Source organism: Acartia tonsa, chromosome 4 (assembly GCF_053477335.1).
Source record: "Acartia tonsa isolate MP-2025a chromosome 4, ASM5347733v1, whole genome shotgun sequence".
Classification (NCBI taxonomy): domain Eukaryota; kingdom Metazoa; phylum Arthropoda; class Copepoda; order Calanoida; family Acartiidae; genus Acartia; species Acartia tonsa.
The window spans coordinates 41,486,375-41,513,169 of record NC_137263.1 but is presented as its reverse complement, the minus strand read 5'-3'; the positions used below and the strand labels follow the sequence as shown (position 1 = coordinate 41,513,169).

At 37.5% G+C, this 26,795-nt stretch overlaps 1 protein-coding gene across 1 annotated transcript; it reads right to left on the bottom strand.

Annotated features, from left to right (window-relative positions):
- Window positions 1-8,556: 8,556 nt before the first annotated feature.
- On the bottom strand, window positions 8,557-19,358 carry Ogdh (oxoglutarate dehydrogenase Nc73EF). The gene is made up of 10 exons (XM_080158272.1): window positions 18,958-19,358; window positions 18,232-18,488; window positions 17,484-17,635; window positions 17,106-17,220; window positions 14,577-14,806; window positions 13,850-14,381; window positions 13,347-13,653; window positions 12,485-12,789; window positions 11,281-12,302; window positions 8,557-9,456 (listed from the first exon to the last, which is right to left on the bottom strand). The coding sequence occupies exons 1-10, from the start codon at window positions 19,016-19,018 to the stop codon at window positions 9,348-9,350; spliced, it is 3,090 nt and encodes a 1,029-aa protein (XP_080014398.1). The 5' UTR covers window positions 19,019-19,358; the 3' UTR covers window positions 8,557-9,347.
- Window positions 19,359-26,795: the final 7,437 nt, after the last annotated feature.

Here is a 26,795-nt window from a genome sequence, read left to right as displayed (position 1 = left end):
GTCTATCAATTAACTTAATACGCCCCTATCCCATATGTGATATAAACCTAACTGACCTTCTATTTTCATTTTATAAAAGCCATTATTTTTAAGGTGGTTGGAGAGGGGTGGGGGTAATTTATAAGGGACGATTTCACATGTAAAATGGCGTAACCTTCCCCCAAGATACTTAAGAACATCCCAGGACCTGTAAAAAGCGTCAACTGAAAGGATAGCCATATCAGTTGGTCTTGCATATCTTTTGGTATAAAATATCATTACATTTTTCCAAATTTACTTTACCTAATCTAAAATTGAATACCTAATCCTTTTTTTGAGTATAATTACGGACATATAATGGTCTATCATAACTGAATTAGATGCGCTACTAAAATGAGAAAAGTTTGTGCAAAGAACTGCAAGATGCTCATTGTTCAACAATGAAAGATATAAAGTGCAACATGAGAAACAACAAAAATATACCATAGAATGATCACAGAAGCTCAATGGCTAGGCGTATGTTGTTATGGAGTTTTAGTAATTTACCCAAAGAAAAAATAATAATTGCAGGGCTATAAAGCTTACCTATCACAAGGACAAGATGAATATACACCCCCCCTGCATTAATTACATTAACATATTTGAATTAGTGTAAATAGCATTTAAAGAACTAGTAGTTTTTATTAGCAGAAAAGTTGGCGAAAGGAAAGTTTTCCTTATAAACATAAAAATTAGCAAAATCGGAGGAAAACAAGTATTTTTTAGGTTCAAAGTGGATAATTAAATGAAATTATTTTACAACTCTAGTTATTAATATCCAATAGAGCAGCACCCTCCTGCTGATCTACACACATAAATTAAAGTATCATGCTCTTTTAAACAGCACAACTACTCTATATTGATGGCCATTGGTAACTAGGGGCGGGATGATGCAGAAAATGGCCTATATAATTAAAGCCTCCCTGAAATGGAGAATTCATTAGAGAAGTGGTTGTTAGCAAGATCGTAAAGGACAAACAAAAACCCTATTACTTTATATGTATAATAACTATAGCGACTACGCTCTATCATCTAGAGGCTCTGTATTCGAATAGACAGAGATGAGCTAGAATTCTAGAAAATAGTTAAAAACCACCATAAGACTTAAACGTAAAAACTTAAAACCGGTTCAGTAGTTTAAGATGTAAAGCCTCAGAAAAATAAACTTTCTTCTTTATATGAGAGGATATGATAAATAAATTATGCTCTTTCAATAAGCAAAGCTACTCAACAATTACCTACAAATAGCGTAGCTACTCTGCATTAATGTTACAAATACATATGCATTTATAATACTCTTAAAAAGAACCTTCTAAAAGCCTCCTTATAGCACAACATGTAAACGATGAGATTTTATAAGAAATGTACTTAGTGCAATAATTCAACAAAACTTAAATCATGTCTAACATTTATTATCTAAGAATAAAAGAATAAGCATCTCTCTAAAGATATACTCTTCATTTAACAACAGATTATTTTTCAGTAATCTAAAAGGATAAGACAATGGGCGATAAATTTACTTCCCCAATGATGAAGCACAAAATTACCCCTTCTGTAGATTACAATTAGTGGTTTAAACGTTAGGACATTCAACTAACTGAACAATATCAAAATTCATTAAAAGTCCCCAAATTCATAACGCAAACTAATAAGAAAACGTTATTATAAAACTTTGGGGACAGTAAACAGTACCATGTTCCCTCCCTCCCTGGATTTTTTTGGGCACTTAAAATCTCATCTTTACTACCTGTTTGTTTACTATTGTCGATTTTATAGAACATTTTCTTTCTCTTCCATATATGTTAGGGTTGGGCCGGATATTCGGTGTGGCCGGATATCCGGCCATTTTCAATATCCGGCCGGATACCGGATATTGAAACTATCCGGCCGGATATCCGGCTCTATAATTTTTTAAACTTTACACCAAAAATCTCTGCTTTTTAAATTTTAAATGGCTATAATTTTCTTATTATTGAAGCTAGAAGTACATTTTTTCTGAACAAGTTTAACTTTATGTAAATTTATATAAGATTTCTGATGAAATTTTTTTTTGCTTCTTTAATATCTGGTAATTTGGCCGGTTATCCGGCCGGATATCCGGTAATTTGGCCGGATAACCGGATATTTGCTGGATATCCGGCCGGTTACCGGATATCCGGCATTTGAAATCAGCCGGATATCCGGTATCCGGCCAAAAAAAGTATCCGGCCCAACCCTAATATATGTACAAAAATACTTAATTCATAAAAATCAAGGTTTTGGCTTGTTCTTGATCTTAATTTTATCATAGCTATTCTTCCAAAAACACAAATATTCAGTAGTGTCCCTTTAAGAATACTAATTCTATTTACCAAACTTCGGGGAAACAGGGAAAAGACGATGAAAGATATAATAATCCAACTTTTTTTTTTAATTTTGCGCTAAATAGTTTAAAGTTGTAAGAGGAAGAAAAAGATGCAGATTGAATTTTGCGACATAGTCCTTTCCATCCCTGGCTTCATATGCAGTATTTATGCAATTCAATGCAGGTGTTCTAATGCAATATCATATACTTATAATGTACTTTGTTTCAAATTGAATTTGTAATGAATTTAACCATTGCAATTAGACTTTCATGAAAAAACTAACAAAAAAATCAGTTTGATTGTTTTATTTTACATTTGTGCTGGGGGGGCGGGGATGTTCTCCCCAATCTGTCAGCCCTAACCTCCTCCAATTTAACTTCCTTATCCAAATGGTGCAAGTTGGTTAAATTAACGTCAAAATTGATGGTTAAAAAACACACACAAATATTACATGATTCAAAAAAGATATCTGAATACCAGTCCTTATTTATAACGCATCACATCCTTGTTGTTTTTCTAAATCTTTAACATTGAACAGTTTTTGGTGGAGGGGAGAATGGGGGGGGGGGGGGGTTAACAAGACAAAAATCGGACAGAGAACAATCTTGCAGAAAAAAACCAAAAGATGAGTTAAGATTTAGATTACATTTTTATCATTCTCGGTGTATTCCTGTTAAATTCTTCGTGGTCAAGTCTATTTTAAAAAATTGCCAACAATTTTATTTCTCATTGATTATACCTGAATCACTGGTAGATTCACTTATACGCCATAAGACAATAAATAATTACCCCCCCCCCCCCCAGAAAAGAACCAGTCTATGTATATTTACATAATTTGTTAAACTTGTTTCTTTGCACTCCGTGGAGCTACACCCTGTTTGCTCTCTTGAAACTTTAAAAAAAGTCTTTCTACGAAAAAACAATCATTAGGATGTTCCACTATCTTGTGTCGAAATAGAAGATTTTGCAAAAATGGGCGTTGGTTGCAGGAGGTTTCTTATGCAAACTGACTGGAGTGCCGTTAGCCAATATCTACATTTTTTGCACAAAAAAATGTTTTGTCTATAGCATGTGCGATATTATCATGAATACATACATTGTCAGGAATTAGGGGCTAGGCAAACAAGCGAAAATTACCAATCAATTTTCCTTCCAAGTTAAGCTAAATTAGTGAAGTAAATCAATCTATAATACAAAGTAGAACGATGTCTGTCTTTCCGCCCGTCTGTCCCTTAAGATCTCGGTAACCACTGAAACGATTGAATTCTACTCTTCAGGGAATATACCTACTGGTCCTGTGGTGGTTTTAGGCTATTTTCTTAGGGCGTGGGACACCCCCAACCCCCCCAAAACTAAAAAAAATCCCCCTCATTTTTTTTTTTCATGGAGATTATGAAGATGAAGATCCAAATTTTCTTTTTTAATGATGAAGATGAAGATCCACCACATGTACTACATTTTTAAAAATTATCTCTTGGGGCAAAGCCCCTAGAGGCTAGGGGCGAAGCCGCTAGTAGTATACTAAAGTAGTAAGGTTTTTTGTTTGTTTAAAGCAAGGAATTTCTGAAATTACAAGTTTGTTTAAGTTGTGCTTTTTTAGGAAGCTCAGGCTTTGGGGTATTAAGCTAATGGCCTCTTCAACTCATTTAGGCTCTTAATGCTTGTTGCGCAGCCTCTAGTACAGATATAGCTAGGCATCTAGGGGCGCAGCCGATAATCATACTTTTCCATGTTATTTCTATTCCTTTATTTCTGTTCATAAATACAATTGCTCTCACTCTCACTTAGATTATAATCTCTCCTTCTCATATTCAAAACCTACAACGTGGCTTGAGGCAAAATTAAATACACTTTTAGTAGCACAGCTACTCTATGTTCAGGGTCTTTTGTTTATCCGAAAATTACAACTGATGGTGTAGAAAAGTCACTTTATTTTAATTCCACGTAATGATCTATAAAATCTCCTTTAAATACCCTTTTTCGCAAGGAGACAATGGGCTGTAAATCACACTGCTACTCAAAGTTTAAACCGCATTATGTTGTTGTATAATGGCTGTAAAGCTTTCTGTTTACAGGCTCCTATTAAATTTTGATAGGTTGATTATCTAATTATCGGTGTCCAAACTTTTAAACTAATAGTTGTCATCCACAGAAGGGTTAAAAATGTTGTCAATATTGTTTTGCTGCGCTACTAATGGAATTAATTGTACTTGTTTGAAGTTCAGATAGGATTAACCTCTGTTTTATATTTTGTTTACAAAATAAAAATCAGGGATATGGCCCCAGCAGAAAAACTACTTTGTCTCTAACTTTTCCACCAGTGACAAATAAGAAATCATTATATTCCACCCGCCCCACCCCCAGAAAAAAAACTCATTCTATACAATCAAACAGAACACCATAATGACACCAAAAAGGAGCTGCATTAAAAAAGGAATTGTGTAAAAGAAAAAGTAACCCATATTTGGTAATTGTACCTAATAAAACAGGCATTTTTTAGAGCGAAGCTACTTAATAATTATGTAAATCCAATAAATGTAACAAATATAAAATGATATTTATTATCTTTTTGATTTATATTGAAAGTTTGGTATGTTAGTCATTTATTGTTGCGCTGCATATGATTTTTTTCTCCTAGTTAACACAAATGTCAGTATAATACATTTAAAAATCAAAGAAATACAATAAAAATAATTTCAATAAGTACCGTTTTGATTAAATTTCTTACAAGCTATGAATTTATTTAAAACTAAAAAATATACAAAAAAATCAGCGATTTTTTATTTACAAATAGCGAGGCAGTATTTGAAGATTTTTGATTCAATAATATTTGGCAAAGATAGACCAATCCCCTGACCTTTGAGCCTTAAAGGACAATCCATAACCTAAACAATATAGCCAATACATTTTGAACTGTCTCCTATTTTCTAAAGTAGTAAGGATTTTTATTTCTCCGTTAAAATCTTATTTACCACTGAAACAAATTAATTCTCCATTTAAAGGAAGCTATACGTAGGTTTTCCTTATCTCGCCTTCCAGTGCCTCTGGATGCAAGAGGTGCAACCCAGCTTACACCAATAACGAAATTAATTCGGAAAAAATTCACGAAACCTATACGTGTTTTTTAGTTGTTGTTGGGGGGCAACACATCGTAAAATTGACGACCTCTCCATTTGCCCCCCAAATATTATTTTAGATTTATTTTGCTTGTTGGTTATACCTTATTCCTGGGTGCAACAACTTATACCTACCTTTATAATTTGCTGGTACTTTCTATCTCAAAAAAAAAAAAAAAAATAAATAGATGCATGAAAGGATTTTTTTCTAAGAATTTTCATTTACCTTCTATAGTTAATTCTTCTGTATACAAAAAAAATTAAGTAGTGACCCTTTGAAATGAGCATTCAAACTAAAAATGCCTGTGTCTAACCCTGCTTCTTTCTTTAAACAACAAGGATGACATTAAAAAAAACGTCGAATTTTTGTAAATTTTGAAAATGTATTATTGAATGCCTTCAAATAACACAAATAAAAAAAAAAGATTTTTAAACGGTAAAAGGGCAGGTTGTGGCAATTATTCAATTAGAACTAACGCATGAAGATCTTATTAATTGTTATTGAACGACCATTGTCTTTAAATCCCCACCCACCAATATACAATATTGAATAATCTGGGATCGTATACGTAGTAAATCCTTATCAATCACTGTTTGCTAGACACGATCCGTATACCTCCTTTATGTTTATCGACACAAGTTAGGGTCGAACATACCATGAAAAATAGTTGCTACGCGCTGGCAAATATTACAAGGCACGCAACTCGAATCAAATCAATCAACATATTACAAGATTTGATTACAATTATTTTCTTATTACAAATTACAAACTGCCCAATACGTTGAAAATCATTTAAACTACAAGGATAACAATTTCTATAAACGTATTAAATTCTAAAAATAAACTTAAACATTAGATAACATTGCGAAGAATCCAATTCTTTTCCGCTGGACAAAAACCTTATCTTAACCGAGATGAAAACATTGTATAGAATTATTCTACTTAGATTGTACGTTCTCCAAAAAATTCTTTCTGGTTGACCCTAACAAAATAGCAATTTATCCTAGAATTTTCATTTTTCTATCCGCAGACTACTGTCTGAAAACCATAATATAAAAATATAAAAAAAATAAATCATAGGTAATTTTGGCAGGAAGGTTCAGTGATTTTCAAACAAAATCAAATTATTAGATAAAAGTTATCTTAATTTTCATAAATCTTTAAGATGTGCTATGAATTACTTATTTGTCCTTGTTAAAAAAAAACATGTCAAGTATTTTAGGTTTGAAAATGAATGTAATTTCCTTGCGGCATAATAATGTGCCGTATATCCATAACTACCTCCCACAACCAAGGAAAAAGATGCGCTTTAATACAGGGTGCTCTATTTATATTTTACTCTTTTTTAAGCCTATGACTTTTTTTTATTTGATAAGACAAGATCGACCAAAGGACAACAAACTTTTAAAAAGAAAGTTGCGTAACTATATTTGTTCTTAAACTAGAACTTTTTCCTATTCTATCAAATTCATTTATAAAGCAATGACAGAATGTAAACTTTTTACCATGTAGTTTTCAAAATATTATGATGTTGTACAATGTGTTTTTTTATATGAGAACTTTTTTGAAAGCAATTTTACCCCACTTATAGTTATCAGAATTTAATGATTAACGGCTTATTTTCTTCGTTTTTCATAACCATTTATAGAACATCAAAAAAATATTTCAGTTTTTATTAAAAAAGTACAGTAAAATCAAAATCAAAAATTCAAAACTTAGGTGTCACTGTCAACGTTAACGCATTTTTCTTAAGCTCAAATCTTCTACCCTTTGCAAGAAAAAAGTTGGATTTTCAGTAGTCGACTTTGGAGGTCCAGTACTCCCTCCCTGGTTGAGATATGGCCTTCTAACTTTGAGTACATGTCCCCAAAAGTCTCTGTATCAATTTTTAACTCTGTATCTCAACTTAGAAGCGTGTTGCAGGCTGCAGCCATTCTTGCAAAGGGTAAAAGATTTTAGCATGAGAAAAATGCGCTAAAACCATTTTTAGATGTTGACACCTAGGTTTTGAATTTTTTTTTACTGCACTTTTAAATAAAAACTGAAATTTTTTTTTGATGTTCTATAAATGGTTATAAAAAACGTAGAAAATAAGCCATTAATCATTAAATTCTGATAATTTTAAGTGGGGTAAAATTGCTTTCCAAAAAGTTCTAATAAAAGAAACACACTGTAATTTTGCTCTTGTGATAGGTATATAGATCTTTTGATGTAATATATTCATCAAATTGCAAGTAAAATTTTTATTGGTATGTGCCATGTTGTTTACTTCCCATTGGAATGCTAATGTAAAACACTAACATTGTTACTTATGCTTGCATTTTGAAATTGTAACCTTAACAATCACAAATTAGACACATTTGTGTGTATTTTAAGCCAGGAATAAGGTATAACCAACAAGTGAAATAAATTTAAAATAATAATTGGGGGGCAAATGGAGAGGTCGTCAATTTTACGATGTGTTGCCCCCCAACGACAGCTATAAAACACGTATAGGTTTCGTGATTTTTTTCCGAATTAATTTCGTTATTGGTATAAGATGATTTTAAGCACTGACAAAAGACTTCACATTGTTGAAGGATGATAGCCGAAAACATGCAAATGGACATAATTTTGACTGTCTGACTCTAAAGCAACCTTAAATGACAATCTAGCCGCCCTGAAACTGAAGATTAGAAGAGCAATGCTGTAAATCAATGCAAGGCCCAATAGTCACCTTTGCGTAATCACAGGACTTATTTTTACTTTTTTTTTCAATGTACAAAAAAACATGGACTTGATATCATATATCTTGATGTCTAGGAATTAATAATAACTAGAAGCTGCGCCCCTGGCATCTAGGGCTCTGTATTTGAAGTAGAAGACATTAGCTAAAAATAGCCGAAAACCATAAAAATACTTAAATCTAATTATGATAGCCTAACAACATCCTAGGACAACCTTACTTCTTAAAATATGAATACAAACAATTTTAATTTCTCCGCTGAAAAGTTTCAGCTGTAAACAAGATTTTAAACCTCTTTTTTTTCATTGAAAATATCTGAAAGAAAATAGAAATATTAGTTAACATAAAGAATTTCCATTTTACAATTTTTATTTGTTGTTTCATATAATAAGATATCACTTGCACTGGTTATAATTATCTCATCAACAATAACTTACATATATTTTGTAATATGTATACATTTCAAAAGATAAATTAAATATGTCTAATTGTCTAGAATGCTTCCCGTATATTTGGGTTCTTTTTACAAAAAAAATAGTTTTCTTTTATTTTACTTTTTTAAGGGCTATGACAAATTTGAAAAGCAAATGTAGAATATTATAGTTGAATTTCATTTATACATTTCCCATAATAATAAATATTTCAATGATGTTCTATTTTATAGGGAAAGGAGATATAGGTTTTGTTGTATATTTAAAGCTACATGATTATTATATTTATGTATAATTGGATTTTTATTATCATTTACCACGGCAACCATGAACCTACAGTATATCATTAAAATTAAATATTAAGTACACACCGATTTGTGTAAAAATAGTCAAAAATATACCCGATCCTTTAAGTTTTACCCATAAATAAATAAACTTAAATACTTAGATTACAGTATTTGTGACTTTAGATTTAAAAGCTAGTGATGTAAAAAAAAATTACAATTCTTAAAGAAATACCTACTAATAAAGCTAAACTTTTGTGAGGAAAAATATAATTTTTGCTGTCAAGCATCAATATTACACACGGTACTTTAAGTTAACATTTTAGGTTACTTTTTAATTTTAAATAATAAATAAACCAAGATCATTATTCTTGGGTCTCACAAGTCTTTGGTGGAGAGGAGAGAAGAAAAGGTGTCGGCGAGTCATTTAGAGTGCCATAGCTTGTTCAAGGAAGCTCTTAAGCTCCTTGTAGTGAGTTGCCTTGCTGCCGGTGGCGGGAGAGGGGGCGGTCTCGCGGCCAATGTATTGCAGTAATCTGAAAGAAAAAAAAATTGAAGATTTATATCTCAGTAAAGAGTAGGAGAGAAGTTATTTTTTGTCTATCATGTCTAAAAGTAATTCTTAGAAAATCACAAAAAATGTATCTTTTACCATTAAAATAAATCAATAAAAATGTAAAAAAAAATCACACCGTCTAGCCCTTGGAATAGTTAGGTCAATCAGCTGATCCGTATAGACAGCCGACAATTTTGTAAACATCAAAGAATTGAATTACTAAATGTATTTTAAAGTTGAATCTATTTAAATATGTAAGGATGCTTGCAGTTTAGAAAATTATAACACAAACAGTACTATTAAATAATATTGTTGGGTAGAGATTCTAATTTTTATCTTTTTTTTTTACAAATTATTGTTGTTTTGTTATATCTTTGCTATTTATAGGCGTTATTGTATTTTATACTAGCGGCTACGCCCCTAGAGGCCTCTAGTGGCACTTTAGATGTTTTTATTTGTTAAAGTCTCTACGTTACTTCTTTATGTTACGATAATTCTCTTTATGTTACGTTGAAGTCTCCCACATATTTTTTTAAAATTTGTTTTTTTTTGTTATTTCTCTTAGAAGGGTGGTTGTACCCTCCCTCAAAATAGTTAAAAACCTTCCCGGGACATATGAGAATCTACCCTGTTAAGGAGAACCCGATCGGTTCAGCGGTTAGCGAGATCCTTCGGTACAGACACACAAACAAACATCCTGTTACTTTAGTATAAGGATTATTTATTAATCTGTCAGGAGAAAAGAGCTAAAAAGAAATATAGTAGTAAGCTATTTTGTCTGAAGCGAAGGATCTCGATTACAGTGAAGCTATAATAGGTCTAAAGTTATTTAACTACTTTGGGTATTTCCACTTTTCCCAAGATAAATCACCCCTAAAAAATGCCCTCCCTCAAAAAACATAAAACTAATTTCTTTTCGTTTTTAGCTAAAATGGAAAGTGAAGGGTCGACTTATCCCACCCCAAATTTCCTTTATGTGTCCCTAGAGGCCTCTAGGGGCGTAGCCACTAGTTATCTTAATAGATTTGTAATTTATTATATAAGTTTAACCCTAATTTTCCGGTGTCTTGTGACCTAAATTGAAATAGCCCGGTTGTTGTATAAGGATTACACAACAAAAGGAATTTCTTAGTTTGCTGAATAGTATATAAACAGTGCTAGGCTAGGTGGGTGGGGATATAGATGAAGGGAATTTTGCGAAAACAATTCTTATATAATCAAGGGCACATTTTTTACATTTCAGTATTATATCATGAAAGTTCATCATTCGCTTAAAATGTGATCACTTTGTACTCTATATAATGGTCATTAATAATTCCTCGATTATTTTGAATAAATAAAGTATCACTTTTTAAGCTATCTAACTTTTAATTTTGACCACAGTAACATAATCTAAACTGTTGCTAATTAGAAAAAAACGTTGACCTCCTCGTGAAATCATATGATTTTTAAATGGCAGGAAACATGTGATTTTACTATTACTTTGTTTATATTCATGAATTTCTTACAGGTGCAGTGATTATCATAATTTTTCTATGCATCTTTAAAAATAAAACTAAGAAATCTTGTGCTTATTATGTTTTATTTGAGAAGTCTATTTGTAAATTTATTTTTGGATGTTTTTATTTTCTGTTTTGAAAAATCGAGATAAAATATTAAAAATACATTGTCAGAGTGTCTATGTCTAATACAGGTAAGGAAGGATAATTAATAAATAACAAAAAAACGTAATTAGCTATTAAGGTCGATTGTAATTTTTTAATGATATTAGAGATTGTCCCTGTAAAAAAATTCAAAATTGTACCTGTGATAACCTCCAATGGCTGTCTGTGCTCTAGGCTGTACATAAGACCAGGCACCCATGTTCTTGTGCTCCTCCTGGACGAAGCAGAGCTCAGCGTTGCAGTACTCATCTGTCACCTTCTTCATCAGGTCAAAGGGGAAGGGGCAAATCTGTTCGATGGTGTGGATGGCAATCTTGTCCTCGAGACCGGCTTCACGTCTAGCCTTGATCAGGTCGTAGTAAACCTTACCAGTGCAGAGCAGCACCTTCTTCACGGCTGAGGGGTTCTGGCCGGCGGGTCCGTTGTCAAGGATCATTCTCTTGAACTCGGTGTTGGGCAGCATGTCGTCAAAGGTGGACTTGCACTCGGGATGTCTCAGCAGAGATTTGGGGGTCATCAGCACCAAGGGTTTGCGGAAAGGCAAGGCGATCTGTCTTCTCAGGATGTGGAAGTAGTTGGCGGGGGTGGAGCAGTTGGCAACAATCATGTTGATGTGGCTCAGCTGCTTGATAGCAAACTCATCCTCCTCAGGGGGGAAATATTCAGGATCGTCAGAGCAAAGCTGCAGGAATCTTTCAGGCTTGGCAGAGCTGTGCTCGGGACCCATACCCTCCATACCGTGGGGCAGGAGCATGACAAGTCCAGACTGACGGACCCACTTAGCCTGACCGCTGGAGATAAACTGATCAATAATACATTGGGCAGTGTTGGCAAAGTCACCAAACTGTCCCTCCCACAGAACCAGAGCATTGGGGTTGGTCATGGAGTAACCCAACTCGAATCCCAGCACACCATACTCAGACAGAGATGAGTTGCTGACGGTGTAGGGTGCCTGGTCAGGGTACAGGTTAGCCAGAGGCTTGTAGGTTGACCTATCCATAGTCTGATGGTGAAGTACATGATGCCTGTGAGAGAAGGTACCACGCTCAACGTCCTGACCAGAGAGACGGACATGGACACCCTCCTTGAGCAGAGATCCGAAAGCCATGGCCTCGCCCATAGCCCAGTCAACCTGTCTTCCGTTCACCATGTCCATACGAGCCTAAAAGATATTAATATTAATTTTTGCTCATTGCTTAATCTTTAATCTTAATCAACATACATTTTTTTTCAAGTTCGATTTAATTACGAATACCTATCATTTCTTCCAAAGTGTTTCGTATTAAAATATGTTAGAATAAAGAAAAACATAAAAATAGCAATTAGAAAAGAACAAAAACATACCTTGAGGATACGCTCCATAGCGCGATGAATCTTAAAGTCAGGTGCATTGGGGGGCCCCTGTGAGAATCTCTTGCCAATGTGGGTCAGTGTCTCCTCGTGGACACCAGTATCTTTCACCTTGGAGGGGTCCTTGCCCTCGAAGAATCCGGACCAGGGAGAGTCGAGCCAGTGCTTGTGGAAGATCTGTGTCTCCTCTCCGGCCTTCTTGTAGGCCTCCTCGCAGATCTTCTCGTATTTGTCGATAACGTTGTCGACCTCCTCCTTGGTGACGACGCCCTCCTTGATCAGCTTGTCAGAGTACAGGTCTAAAAATAAATCAAATGTACTTTTTAATTTAAAAATGTTGCAAAAAACTTTAGTAATACCTAGCAGAAACCACATTTGATGTAAAATATTTTTTCTTCAATGAATTGTAATGAGTGAAGATATAAAGATATCTTTCTTAACAATAAAAAAAAACATACTAAAAAGCCTACCTACAGTTTTGTTTTAGGAAATCTTTAGGTAAACTTCAAATGTGTTTAGTTTACATAGTAGAGGGGATTCGGGTTAAAAAAAGCACTCCAGAAAACTTGACACAATACCTTTTAAAATCTTTATGGATAGTAAAAAGCTGATGAAATATAATATTGAGGAGATGTTAGTCCTCAATAAAGCACTCATTTTCAAAGAAAAATTTTAAAAATTATACTCTATTTGAGAGGACTAAAATGAGACAATTTGTTGGTTTTTCATAGTATTGATAATTTGGAATTCCCACCCTGTAGATTTTAGCATTATCTAACAATGTTAATAAGCCTAACTTTACCTTACAGAAAGAAATCACTGTAAGGATGTATTTAACTCGTGTTCTAAAATTTACCTAATACATTCTTATGCTTCTTAACGATGGAGTACATAATAGGCTGAGTAAACATAGGCTCATCAATCTCATTGTGACCATGTCTTCTGTATCCAACCAAGTCAATAACAACATCCTTGTGCCAGGTGGCGCGCCATTCGGCGGCGATGTTGGACACCAGCATCACGGCCTCGGGATCGTCGGCGTTGACGTGGAAGATGGGAGCGTTGACGACTCTACCGACGTCGGTACAGTAGGGGGAGGATCTGGAGTATCTGGGGTCAGTGGTGAAGCCAATCTGGTTGTTAGCAACAATGTGAATGGTTCCCTGAAAGAAAAAAATGTTTAATTCATATTCTAAAATTAATTTTAAGAACAAAACTTTTCATTGCAAAACATACCCATCTGTTAAGCTAACATGAAATATTGGATTTTAAAATATTTTTACAAAATGTAATTTTTATTATTTTGTGTTTTTATTTTCCATATTAGAGTTAGGAAGTATTACTACTAGAAAATCTTACCCTGGTGGTGTAGTCTGGTAGTTCAGACATATGCATGGTCTCGTACACAACACCCTGGCCGGCGAAAGCGGCATCACCGTGAAGCAGAATAGACATAGCCTTCTTGCCCTCGGTATCACCTCTGTAGAACTGTTCGGCCCTGGTCTTGCCTTCAACCACAGGGTTGACGGCCTCTAAGTGGGAGGGATTGGCAACAACACTGAGCCTGATGTTTCTGTTGGTGGCACGGTTCAGCCTCTCAACATAGGTACCCAGATGGTATTTCACATCACCAGATCCTTCATCAGCGGCCTCGAGGCCAGCAAACTGGGACAAAATCTGCTCCAAAGGCTTCCTGCATACGTTGGCCAACACGTTCAGCCTACCACGATGGGGCATGCCCATGACAACACACTCGACGCCGTGCTCTGTAGATCTGTCGATGACCTGCTTCATGCAGGGGATCAGCATGTCAACGCCCTCAAGACCAAATCTCTTCTCGGCTGTCCACTTCTTGGCCAGGAAAGCTTCGAATCCAATGGAACGAGAAATTCTGAAATAAAACAGACAGTAAAACTACAAGGAAAGGAATGTTCATAGGAAACGCAACATTGGAATTTAACAACATGGTGAACAAAGAATAAAAATCTGTTATTGTAAAAACATGAATTAATAAACTGCAAAAAAAATATTTCTTTGTCTACTATAAAATTCAAATTATATGCTTTGATTTAAAAACTGAATTAACCTGGCAAGCAAAAGTCTCTTCTGGTCGTTGCCCAACTTGAGGGCTCCAGGAGTCTCCAACTTCTCTCTGATCCAGTTGACCTGATCCAGGTCGTGGAGGTGCATGTACTCAGCACCGATGCTGCCACAGTACACACCCTCCAGTCTGGAGATAATCTCTCTGAGGGGAAGGGACTTGTCCTTGCCACCGATGAAGGTGGTCTTGGGCAGCTGGAATACTGTGTCAAGATCCTTAAATAACAACCATTTAATTTTGATAAAACTTACACTTCTTTTTTAAAAAACTGTACACTATAAAAAAAAATATTATATATCAATATTCAGAGGAAAAGGTTAAAATGGATAAAAAAATTTAAGAATATCTCCAGCACGATAAAGCAAACAAATTCCTTTTACGTCAGTAGAACACGTAAATATTTTATGATGAATATTAAAAAAAAAACATGGTCGCGTTATGTATAACTTTTTCTCTGATTTTTATATTTTTTCAGTTAACAAAACTTGTCTCATTCAAAGTTTTCCATAAAGCAGGTTTTTTGTGCACCGGCTAAAATAAACAAATGTTAAGTAATTCAAATGTAAAGCGAAAAAAAGTTTTACGGAAAACACCATTGCACTGGAAACAAGTTAATTTTACCGTAATTAAATTAAATATTTTTATACTCCTAAAATAAAAATCATAAATACTTACACATGTTTTAAAATTTAGTTTGTTTGCACAAGTTTTGAAAGATTAGACACCTAAGAACGCAAGAAGAAGAAAAAAACGTAAAAATGCAACAGAAGTGTTTTTGACGCAAAAAGTGATGAGGTGGACAAAACTGAAACTTTACTGGACTTTACTGACCATAAAATTTGATTCATGCAAATAAAAAAGGTGAGATTGATCCATGAATTTACCTGCATTGCTAAAAAGGATGTTTTATGAAAGGTATCTCATATAAATGTGAAAATTACAAAAGAATTCATTCCGGCCTGCAATATACTGACAAACCTTAAGACTTTTAAATTAGGGAAAATTAAAGTCCTATCACTGTTTCTCTTTTATTTGTATTTTTGGTATATAATCATATGAGTGAAATGTAAAAAATCTTTGCTTTTTAAAATGAAATACTTAACAGTATAGGTGATGACTGTTAAAATAATAGCTTTCATATATATCCTTATAATAAAGTAACAGGATGTTTGTGTGTCTGTGTGTGTGTATGTTTGTTTGTACCGAAGGATCTCGCTAACCGCTGAACCGATCGGGTTCTCCTTAACAGGGTAGCTTCTCATAGGTCCCGGGAAGGTTTATAACTATTTTCTTTGGGAGTGTGACACCCCCAACCACCCCAAAAAAATGAAAAATCCCCCCCCCCAAAATATTTTTTTTTTCGCCCTCCCAAAAATTTATTTTATTACCTTTTCTTTTAAAGTCTAAAATAAGAAATTGGGTTATCAAATTCGACTCTCCCCTCCTCAAGTGCCCCTAGAGGCCTCTAGGTGCGTAGCCGCTAGTTGATTATAAATCAATACTAACAGTTTCTATAATAAAACAAATGGACGAGAAAATAATATTTTTAATTCTTGTTTTGGGTTTGGTTATGTAAGTATCAGATAGCCCAGCAGGGATAGTAACACAAAGTTTATGGGCCCTGCAGGTTAGGGCTCACAAAAGACTAGAAAAGATTTTTTTTCAAATATGAAATAAGATTTTGTGGGTTCGGTGTTCGAAAGCACACAAAAAAAATCTTTATGTATAAAAATTTCATACTTTATTATTTTATTCTTTTGATTTTTTATGTTTGTCATGATTTCAGATGTAATTTGTCTCACTATCACTGATTCAGTCTGGACTTTAAATTGTTGATTCACTTTGTCTCAATATGAAATTTATATATTATAACAAGTTCTATCAAATAAAAAAAAACAACAGTTCACAATACATAATCATGCAAAATTTAGCAACCACTTAAAGAACAACTTGCAAAAAAAATACAGTATGTACTTTGATCAAAAATAATTTACCTGGTTTGAAAATTCCTTTAGCATTGTAAATTTTTAGAGCATTAGAACAAATTTGAAAAGCATTATGAGCAGTCATTGTGAAAGTACAAACATTCTTAAAGCTTGAAAATATCAATTTCATCCATATTATAAAGAAGTATGGTTGCATATTTACTAACTAGGAGTTCAAATTTACAAAAAAATAATACAAAATTTGGCAGTTTCCCTTAAAGTGCCAATTAGGGAACAGAAACTCCCGCACCTCTTATTTTGTATTCAATTGAAAATTAGAAGGGAGGGGGAAGTTTTACATTTTTTTATTGATTACTTTAGTTAAGGTTAGGTTAGGGTATATTAGGTACTGTGTTAGGGCCCCCACGGGGGGTTAGGCATAAACCTTCCCCTTATTTTCGATTTATTTAAAATAAGGGTGTACGGGTTAGTACTCGATAGGCACTTGGAGGCAAAGCGCCCAAAAATTTTGTTAAGAAGTAAATGTTAGGGAAGCATAACATTTACACAAAATATTGTGTTCGCCTACCTTCTCATCGACTGTGACAGATCTGATGATCATCTTCTTTGCCTGTTCAGGGTTCATGTTGTTCAGGCCCAGAGGGTCAATTTGAGCAGCTAAATGGCCACGAACCTGGTAGGATCTAAATAAGATTTTTAGATCTTTTAAAAACGAAATATGAGACTGTTTCTGAAAAGGGATAGTTTCTAAAAAATAGTAGGTATTTTCTTCATAGATTTGAGTTAGTTTTGCATTCTGCATTATTTAAGAAAAAACCATGAGACTCCATAAGAGACAATTCTGTACATATTTTTACTGGCGTTTATGAAAGCATATTTTACAAAGACATTTATATTTATTATTTATTAAACAAAATATTTGTCGTTTGTATTAAGAAACCTTTACCTGATGGTTCCCTGTACAGCCAGATGGGCATCAATGACACTGGTGCTAGGTTGTGCAGCTCCTGCCATGGCTCCTGCTCCAGCCAGGCTTGGCAATAAGGAGGCCAGGGGAATTTCATTAGGTCTGGTGGTGTTGCCCAAGGTAGGGGGAGCCTAAAAAAATAATTTTAAATCTTTATTCGGAAAAATATTTATCCAAAGCTTTCAATGTTTCCATTTGATTTAGTAGAAATATGAATGACTACAGAAACAGACTTGATCCAACCATACCTAATACCTGCCCACTCTGCAATAACTCTCCACATGACGTAACTCATCTCTTCAACTGCCCCAACAATCCAACAACATTAACCCCCACAGATCTGTGGAATAAGCCTAAAGAAGTGGCTTCATTCCTGCAACTTAATAACGAGACTTGATGACAATTCTGATACAAGAGAGAACGTGGCTACAATCATCATCATCATGTTTCCATAAATTTGAAATATTTTTCTATCCATTGACTGCAAAATTTTATGACTAAAAATATATTCTTATTTGAATTTGAATTCTAAAAATTTTTACTGTTAAAGTAGCAAAACAAAAAGAGAAACCATACGACTGAAAAGTTATAAACAGACTAGTATGTACTTTTCCAAATGTCAATTTTATTTTATCTTATAAAGGGGGATAATATTCTCTCTCATTTACCAAAAATTGTAGGTAATTTTTTATTTGTAATTTTGACAAAAAGGACAGTTGTAAATCACCTGGTAGGCACTTCCTCTGAAGTAGGCATCCCATGAGGCGTGCACACTCTTGGGATCATGGCACCAGGCCTCATACATCTCCTCCACGTACGCGCCGGAGGTGCCATTTAGATAGCTCTCCTGAGCGGCGGCAGCCTCTGCAGGAGGGGGTGGCGGTGGGGCGGCTGTGTAGCATCTCTTGATGGGTGTGTTGGGACAGGAGACGCTAGCAGTGGCGGGGGAAATGTTGGATCTTACCAGCCATGCCGCGTATCTTTCTGAGAAAGAAAAATAACATAAATCAATAATACCCAATAATTTTTATAAAAACGTTTTTGATATCTTTAAGAAAATTATTGAAATAGGTATTTAAATGTTAACTACCTAGTCAAAATCTAAAATTTCTTTGCTGTAATTTAATTTAATCTCAATAGGAAAAATTGTAAAGTACAATTTTGACAAAGTTAATGATTCGGCAGGTATTTTTAACATTTCAAGCCTTGACATTAGCATTAGATTATAGTTTTATTTGTTTATCAAAATACTCTTTGCTAAAACCAAAAGAAAAATTTAAGTTTTAGTTTTTTTCAACCAATTTCAGGTTTTGCTTTCTTAATATTATAGTGACCAGTACTTTGATAGAAACATAGTACATACAATTATATAATTGACAGTCGCATAGCAGCCATTTTAACCATTAAAACGATAAAATATAAATAAATAAACTGGCTAAAAACCTGTTCTAACCTGTATTAGCTAGTGGCGTTAACGGGAGTAGGCTGGTAAAAGCCTGTTTAGTTCTGTACATCCTGTAAGGACACAATGACACCAACCACTAGTATTGCCCTTCAAAGTGTCAGCTTCTCCCCTCTTGAACTAATGAAAAAACTGGGAAAGTTGCCAGATTTTTGATGTCCTTTCCTTCACCAGCTTTCTTTCTCTCTCTACTATATATCTAACTAACTCCAGCTGATATCATATAAGATTAATAAGGAATAAATTAAATAACTTATATTTTTCACTTTCAGTCCTTAAACTATTATATTAACCAAGCTAATAGCTTCTTTCTGAAATATAAGAATTTAAATATTTCCATAACTTGTTACGCAAAATCACTGATTCAACATGTAAAAATCATGGATAATGACGAAATATAAGCGTTACACAATTTTACCGTTACAGCCACATGGCTTTTTTTACCTTGAAAAAAAAGACAAACTTAAAGAAGAAAAATGAACAAAAAGTACTATAAAATAATGAAAAATTATCATTACTGAATAATCCTTGAAAATCGTAATTTTCAAGGTCAAATTTCCGTTACTCAACGAGTTAAAATATTGAAAGCAATTTCTGCTGCTTCTCTGTTCTTTCCTTCTCTCCTGTCTGCTACAAGTCAGTCCACACACTCACACACACACACACACATTCACACATTCACACACACACACACACTGGGGCCACTGAACCACACGCCCCTGCTAAACAGGCCACACACACACGCTTATGCCTCCCCCTTTCTCCTTTCGAAGCTGTAGTCAACAAACAGCTGATTGTAATAAAAGCAGTGTTGCCAAACAAAAAACTAAAGTAAAATTTTTATTGGAATTTTCTTTTCTATTTTCTAATCATTCTAGAATTATTTTTTGAAAATACATGTTCTATGTTGTATTTTTATTATTTTTCTCCAAAACCGGCAACCCTGTCATATAAGGACATTAAAAGTTAAGTATCTTATTTCTAAAAGCGAAGCTTTTCAATAAGGGCCGCTCCGTCCGTAAAACTGCAACGGATAGCTGTTTTCGTTATTTGAGACATTTCTATAACAGGTAAGTACGATTTAGAAAGCGTAGCAACTGTAAATTCGTTACCTTATAAAGCACGTAACATACTGATTTTTTACAACAAAATTTTACTGCATCCTGCATTTACGCAATTTTGAAGTAAATTTATTCACAATTTTGTATAGACTTACAAATAATGTTTTGCTTGTTAAATTTTTACAATCTACAAAAGTTCTTTTTGTTTGTCTTTCCTTCTGATTGTCTAAAGAGCTGATCACTTTTACGGTTGTTGTCATCCTTGTTTAGGTAAAATTGTCTATGTGAAAAGTACAACCAACGCTAAATTTAAGGTACAAGTAGAGGGAAATGTAGACAAAGAATGAGATCAACGACCCTTTACCCCAACTTTTATAATACACGGGTTTCTAAGACAGCCAAATAGGACATATGAATTAAAGTGTAAAGTAAAGTTATTTTTTGCTAAAGATATATTTACCAATTTTCTTTAACAAGCAGTGGCGTGCGAACCGAAGGGGGCATTTGGGGCAATCGCCCCCCCCTATCGACCAAAACGCCCCCCCCCTGTCCCCCCCTAGCCACCGCCCCCCCTGCCCCCCCCCCTATATGTTGAAAAATGCCCCATTTTGCCCCCCCCCTGGTCAATAAAAATGCCCCTTTTTGCCCCCTTCCCTACAAAAAGCAAAACTATCCCAGTTTTAAAAAAAAAGATCAAGAAATACTCCAAAAAAAAATTTTTGGCGCTTCGCGCCAAACAGACAGTTACTATTCATTTAACCTTACCAAATTTTTTAATTAGTGTAGAAATTAGGTTATAATCTTTTTTCACTGAACATAACAAACCAGGTAATAGGAAGTATTTTATTTTGTATAATATAAACTTTTTACCAAAGAAATTTTGTACATCCCCAATGATGATACACAAAATCACAAACCCTTATTTAGATTACAATTAGTGGATGAAATGTATGGAAACTCGACTTAATTAACCAACCAATCAAAATTCCATTAAAGTCCCCAAAGTTGTTGAGCCAACGAATAAGAAAATTTTATATGAAATATTGGGGACTAGTGTAATAAATAGCCCAAAAACCCCTCCCTCCCTGCATATTTGAAGAAAAAAATTTGCGCTTCGCGCCCTTCCAAACGGTTTCTGCTTTTTATCACATTGCATTGTATATTGTGTTTTTATTTCTTTAAAAACATGTGTAAACAACAAATATTTAATCAAAAAGTTATTTTATATAAAAAAAGAAACAGCGTTGATATTTATCTAAGCCTTTTTCTCAACACTGTATGTCTGTCTAAATGAATAACTATATATGATGTCATTTTATTTTCAGGATAAGTTTATCAATTTTTTGTGTACATACCCTTACAAAAAGACATGTTTTTTTATGGCAATTTTCATTAAAAACCATTAAAACTAACTACACTCTATATTCCTAACCTGATCAAATACGCCACTCTTGTTGTCTTTAATTGATTTTAGTTCAAAGGGGGAGTAAATATTTTAGGTGCGCTTCACGCACCGCCCTTATAAATCCTTGGAAACACCACTTAATCAAAAATTAACAGAGTTTTAAAGTGCCATTTAAAGAGGGTAGGATATGTTGATATAACTTTTTAGCTTCTCTATAATTCACTATGGCAGTACGTAATGCTAAGGGGGAAATGTGATTTTTTCAACTGCAATTAAAGATAGAAGGCTAAAACTTAATGTTAACATTCCCATCATTATGGAGTATAATTAACTATTAAAAATTCATGGAGGTTGGACTGCTTTTCAGGACGTTTTTGGCTATTTTTATATCTTTTAAATTTCAGGTATAGTTCTTTTGTGACATTGCCTCTTAAGGTGCATTTCGTCGTATTTTCACAGTATCTTTTCACCTATTTATAGCTCCTGCGGGGCCAATTGCCTAACCCTGCTGGGAAATCACCTGACCTAACTTAACCTAGAATAACCTTTTAAAAGCTACTATGAAAATATGACGAAATGCCCCTTAAGAGGCGTTGCCACAAAAGAGACTATACCCTATATTTCTAAGAGATTTTTATATCTGTAGATGAAAGGACAAGTAATTTTTTGGTGGATTATAATATTTAAAAAAATAAAATTTCTCGCTGATTTGAGCATCCAGTATGTAATTTACTTTGACTGTCATCACACAACATACAGGAAAAAGGATTTGTGACTTTTTCTACCTAAAATATATATTTATTTCAACAGATGCTCTTTAAATTTACTTGTCTGTATTCTTATTCATGATTTTTTGTGCTTTGCTTCTTAAAGATGTTGTCATCCTTGTTGTCATACAATAAATAAATATTTAAAATCAGTTTTACATATTAGGTTAATTTTTGGTAAATTATTTCCAAAATGAGTGTTTTTATCTCCCCCCCCCCAAAATTTTTTTAATGAGGTTATTCATCCTTCCTGCTGAGATTTTATAACATCCCCTTCCACCCATAAAAAATGTTTTGTGGTGGGGGGGGGGGGAGGTTAAATAAGTTGTGGTATCCGCCTAGGGTAAATGGCAGACACCAGAGTTCGAATAAAGACTACGGCAGTGTGAACAGACGTGGACACCTTACTATAGAGAAGCTACGCTTCTCTAGCATTCACTAGACAAGAATCAACATCTATTTCAGTTGTCACTTTATTGAAGGTGTAAAGGATACTGAAGATATATACAACAAACAATAACTACATGGATAGGAATAAATGATCATAACATGAAAGCATTATAATACATATACAATAGTCAGTTTGGGCAATCATGGTTCCCCATCCCTGGAAAAGGGGTGGGGGGAATTAAGAATACAGTTAACCATAATATAAATACATATGGATTAGGAATAAAGATGGTTAAAGATAAATCATACAGTAAAACATAGATAATTGCAATGGTTAGGTAGATGGCTATCCCTGTCTGGGGCAGGCAGGATAGCCCATGGAGCAGCACAATAGGTAGATAAGCATAGAGGGGTTGAGTGGTAGGTCTGGGTACTAAAGAGGGAAGGTTTGATGATTACTTGTGACAACAACAGTCTGTGTGGGGGTGATTCTATCAGATGAGGGCAGGTTTAGATCCTTTATCCTCAGGGTTGAGGTGGTGCTGATAACTTGGTGGTTGAAGGGGAAGGTTCCGGTGCTTAAGATGGGAGAGGGAGGGGTAACACCCCTCCCTCCATTTGCAGGACAACTGAGAGATAAAATCAGTACCGTTATCTGACATCTTTTCAGGTGGCTTCATAACTGTAGAATAACAGGATTTAACTAGGTGCGTAGCATCACTATAATGTCTTGGTTTCTGCATGGTCCAGAGCTGCCGCATACCACAACTCTCCCCTCGGAAGGCTGGAGGGGTTGTCTGCACCGCCAGACTTCCGACAGTGGTTGCGGCCTTCAGTTTGTTGTCCTTGTGGAATGGGTCCGCCAGGATACCAGTTGCTGGACGGTGGTGGACTCCAGCCCTTCCCAGGTCTAACGGAATCGGCTATATCTGCTGGAGTAGCTGGTCCTGTTGGATCTTCTGGCCGTTGGATGTGTACCTCTGAGGCCACCCTGGCAACCTCCAGGGGTGGCACAGCACATGAGGGGGCTTGGACCAACAGCCGCCTGGTATACACCTCTGCAGGTTTCTCCACTGGGCTGGTGGTCTCCATCGTGTTGGTCACCTTGCTGCTGGCAGGCTGGCTACTGGATGCAGGCGCAGTTTCTTCGCCCTCGGGGCTGGTCAAGTTCATTCGGCTTCCAGGGTCTCTGTCAACGCGGGCAGGTGGTGGTTGCCATACTGTAGGAGCGTTGCCTCCTTCAGGCTCATTCTGGACATTGGCAGGGTGGTGCATGGCAGTCCGACCTGCGGGGTAGGGAAAGGTAACAGTCCACCCTTTATGCCGGAGGCTGTCTTGGATCTGCAAGGGTGGCTCCGCTCTAGTTGGCTGGGAGACAGGCCCATCCACGGACACTGCTGCTAGTGGACTGGAGGCACAAGGCTCCGGATTTCCTCCCCTAGCCTGAAGGGGTCCAGGCACATTGTCTCCATCTTGGGTAGACATAACTGTTGGGGATCCTCTACTTCTATGGTTAGGCTCGGCACTTGGCGCATCTAGTTGTGTTACTCCCCAGGCAGCGGTCAAAGCTTCTTCAGTTTGGCTGGTAATGGCTGATACCCTGGCTCCTGGGGCAGATGCAGGGGGCGCAGGCAAGTTTGGCCCAGCCCAAACTCCCTGGTACACCAGTACAATACAATTACCCTGGCTTGGTTGAGGGAGGTAGACAGCTGGATGCAGTTGAGGGTGAGGGACAGCTGGACTCTCCCTGCTGGCTGGGGGCTCTGGCTGGCTGGGGGTGACGGGTGTCACCCCTTCCTCTGGGGCTGCGGGCTCATTCCGGGGTCCAGGTATCTCGGTGGCGGCGACGGTTGTCGCCCCAGGCACCAGTGTGGGGGCGCTGGATAGCACCCCCCAGTCTTCACAGGGGTCCAGGTCTCTCGGTGGCGGCGACGGTTGTCGCCCCAGGCACCAGCGTGGGGCGCTGGATAGCACCCCCCAGTCTTCACAGGTGGCGGCGACGGTTGTCGCCCCAAACATCAGCTTGGTGGTGCAGGGAAGCACCTCTCGTTCCTTCCAGGTGGCGACGCCGGGTGGCGTCCCATACATCGACTCAGACTCGCTGGGTAGCGCCCCTCGGCTCTTGCTGGGGGTGACAGGGGTTACGGACACCGGTCCCCTGTGGTTGCGGCTGAGGTCCAGGCCAACCCGGTTGGGTTCAGCCGCTCCTCCCAGCACGTTGATCCTGGCCACCATGGTCCCAATCTGAGACACAGACTCCTGGGTAGCCGCGGCCCCAGCGGCGGCAGCTAGTTGGGGTGATGGCTTGGCATCTCCCTCCAGGTGGACCTGGGTGGCAGACTGGTTGCATGCAGGTTGTTGGGCGGCCTGGTGTTTCTTCATTGCCCGGTCCCAACCGGTTCTACACTTGGCGGCTGTGTGGCCGTTGAAGCGGCAGCGCCCCTTCGTCCAGCTGGGTCCCATCAGGCCGGCTTCCCCAGGGTGTATCAACCTGCCAGGTCTCTCCTCCTCCAGTTGGGGCACCAGCTGACAAACAGGGTCTCCCCTACTAGGGGTCAGGCGGTGCTGGGCTGCTTGTGGTGGCTCCTTGGTTACATTCAGCCTCCTCCCCATACACACAGGTTCCTTCCATCCAACAGCGGCTCTCCTCCCCTGGGTGGCGAGGCCAGCCTCGGCCTTAGCTTCTGCAGGTGCTTCTCCACATGAGGGATCCTGCCTCTGGGTATGCCAGGTGGTTGGTAGCAAAGGCTGTTGATGGTGCCAGTCGGAAAGGGGGCTATGATCTCTGGGGGGTACCTGTGGATAGTGTGTGGACAGGTACCCACAGGTGGACCAGCAAGGCCCAGAAGATGCCATACTGATGGTAGCCTGAACTGTATTCCGGACTGTCAGCAGACTGTTGGTAGCCACCTGAGTTGGGCCAGAGTTGCCAGCTGGTATTGCGTCCCTGCCAGGCTCCGTCAGCTGCTGGTGGGGAGCCCCTGCGGTGGTTCTGGTTTTGGCAAGGGGTGGCCTTCTTATTGACTTCCCTAGCTGGAGCTCTGCATCCTGGTGGGCCTCCATCTTCAGCAGCATGGGGGAACTTGGCTGGGACATGTGCAGTGGTTCAACAGAGTAGCGGCATCTGGTCTTGGAGTGTGGGGGAACAGCCTCACTGCTGCTGGTCAACCCTGCTCCCTCCGTGCTGGGTAAAGTCTTCCACTGCAGCAGGTCACCAGTCCCCATCCTTAGGCCGGTCCCCAGTCGTTCCATGCCTGGGGGCTCCCAGGGAGGCTTGGGTGGCGGCTCCCCATCCCCCAGGTACGCGTCGGGCATCTGGGTGAAGAGCCTACTCCCCTGGGACAGCTCCCCATCCTCCAGATTGGTGAGGCCAGTGCCAGGGAGGACCTTTCCACCCCAGAAACAGGTGGTACTGGCCCTAGGGCTGGGCCCCTTTGAAATCTCAGTTCTGGTAGTAGTGTCCATCTTGGGGCTGGCCACTCAGTCTCTGAAGCTTGTCACCTTCTCATTAGGCTCAGTTGCATCGTTCAACACCCCCAGGAGGACACCTACAGGTTCAGCAATCCCCAGTCCAGTATTGCTATTTCTCGTGCGTTGAGCACCAACTGAACAGGAGCGGTGCAGCGGACATTCAGTCACCCTTCCAGACAAGGGCATCTCAGGGACCAGGGGTCTGTGACCTGGCATGTGTTTGATGTTCACTGTACTCAACACAGCAGGCCAGAGTAATAATAGAAGCAGTATCGTGTATGAAGAAGCAGAGAGTGGTGGGGTACAGATGTTGGTGGTTCTGGTCCAAATGAAGACTTCTGTCCACCACAGTGTCAGCAGCAGGCCTAGGCACACAGTTAATGCCCAATCATGAATGTCTTCTATTTCCGCACGTCGGGCTAGGGGCTGCCAAGTTCTTATCTTGTAGATGTAGGAGCAGAGTAGAGTAGCCGCACCGCAAGGGGGTTCGAGCCGGCTCACCCCTAATATAAATACTATAGCTGTGTAATTAGGGTGGTAGTCCACGTAGCCGTAGGCTCGGTCCTCCTGGCTCAAGAGTTTCTGTGGCTGGCGCGTCCCCATGATAAGTAGCAGGGGGTTGGTCTGTGGGTGCCAGCGTCTTGTTTAACTGTTGAGCCTGAGTTGTTCTCCTTTCCAGTATAGCTCTTGATTTCTGTGATAACCAGCGGATCTTAGCTTAAAGGTAAAAGGAAT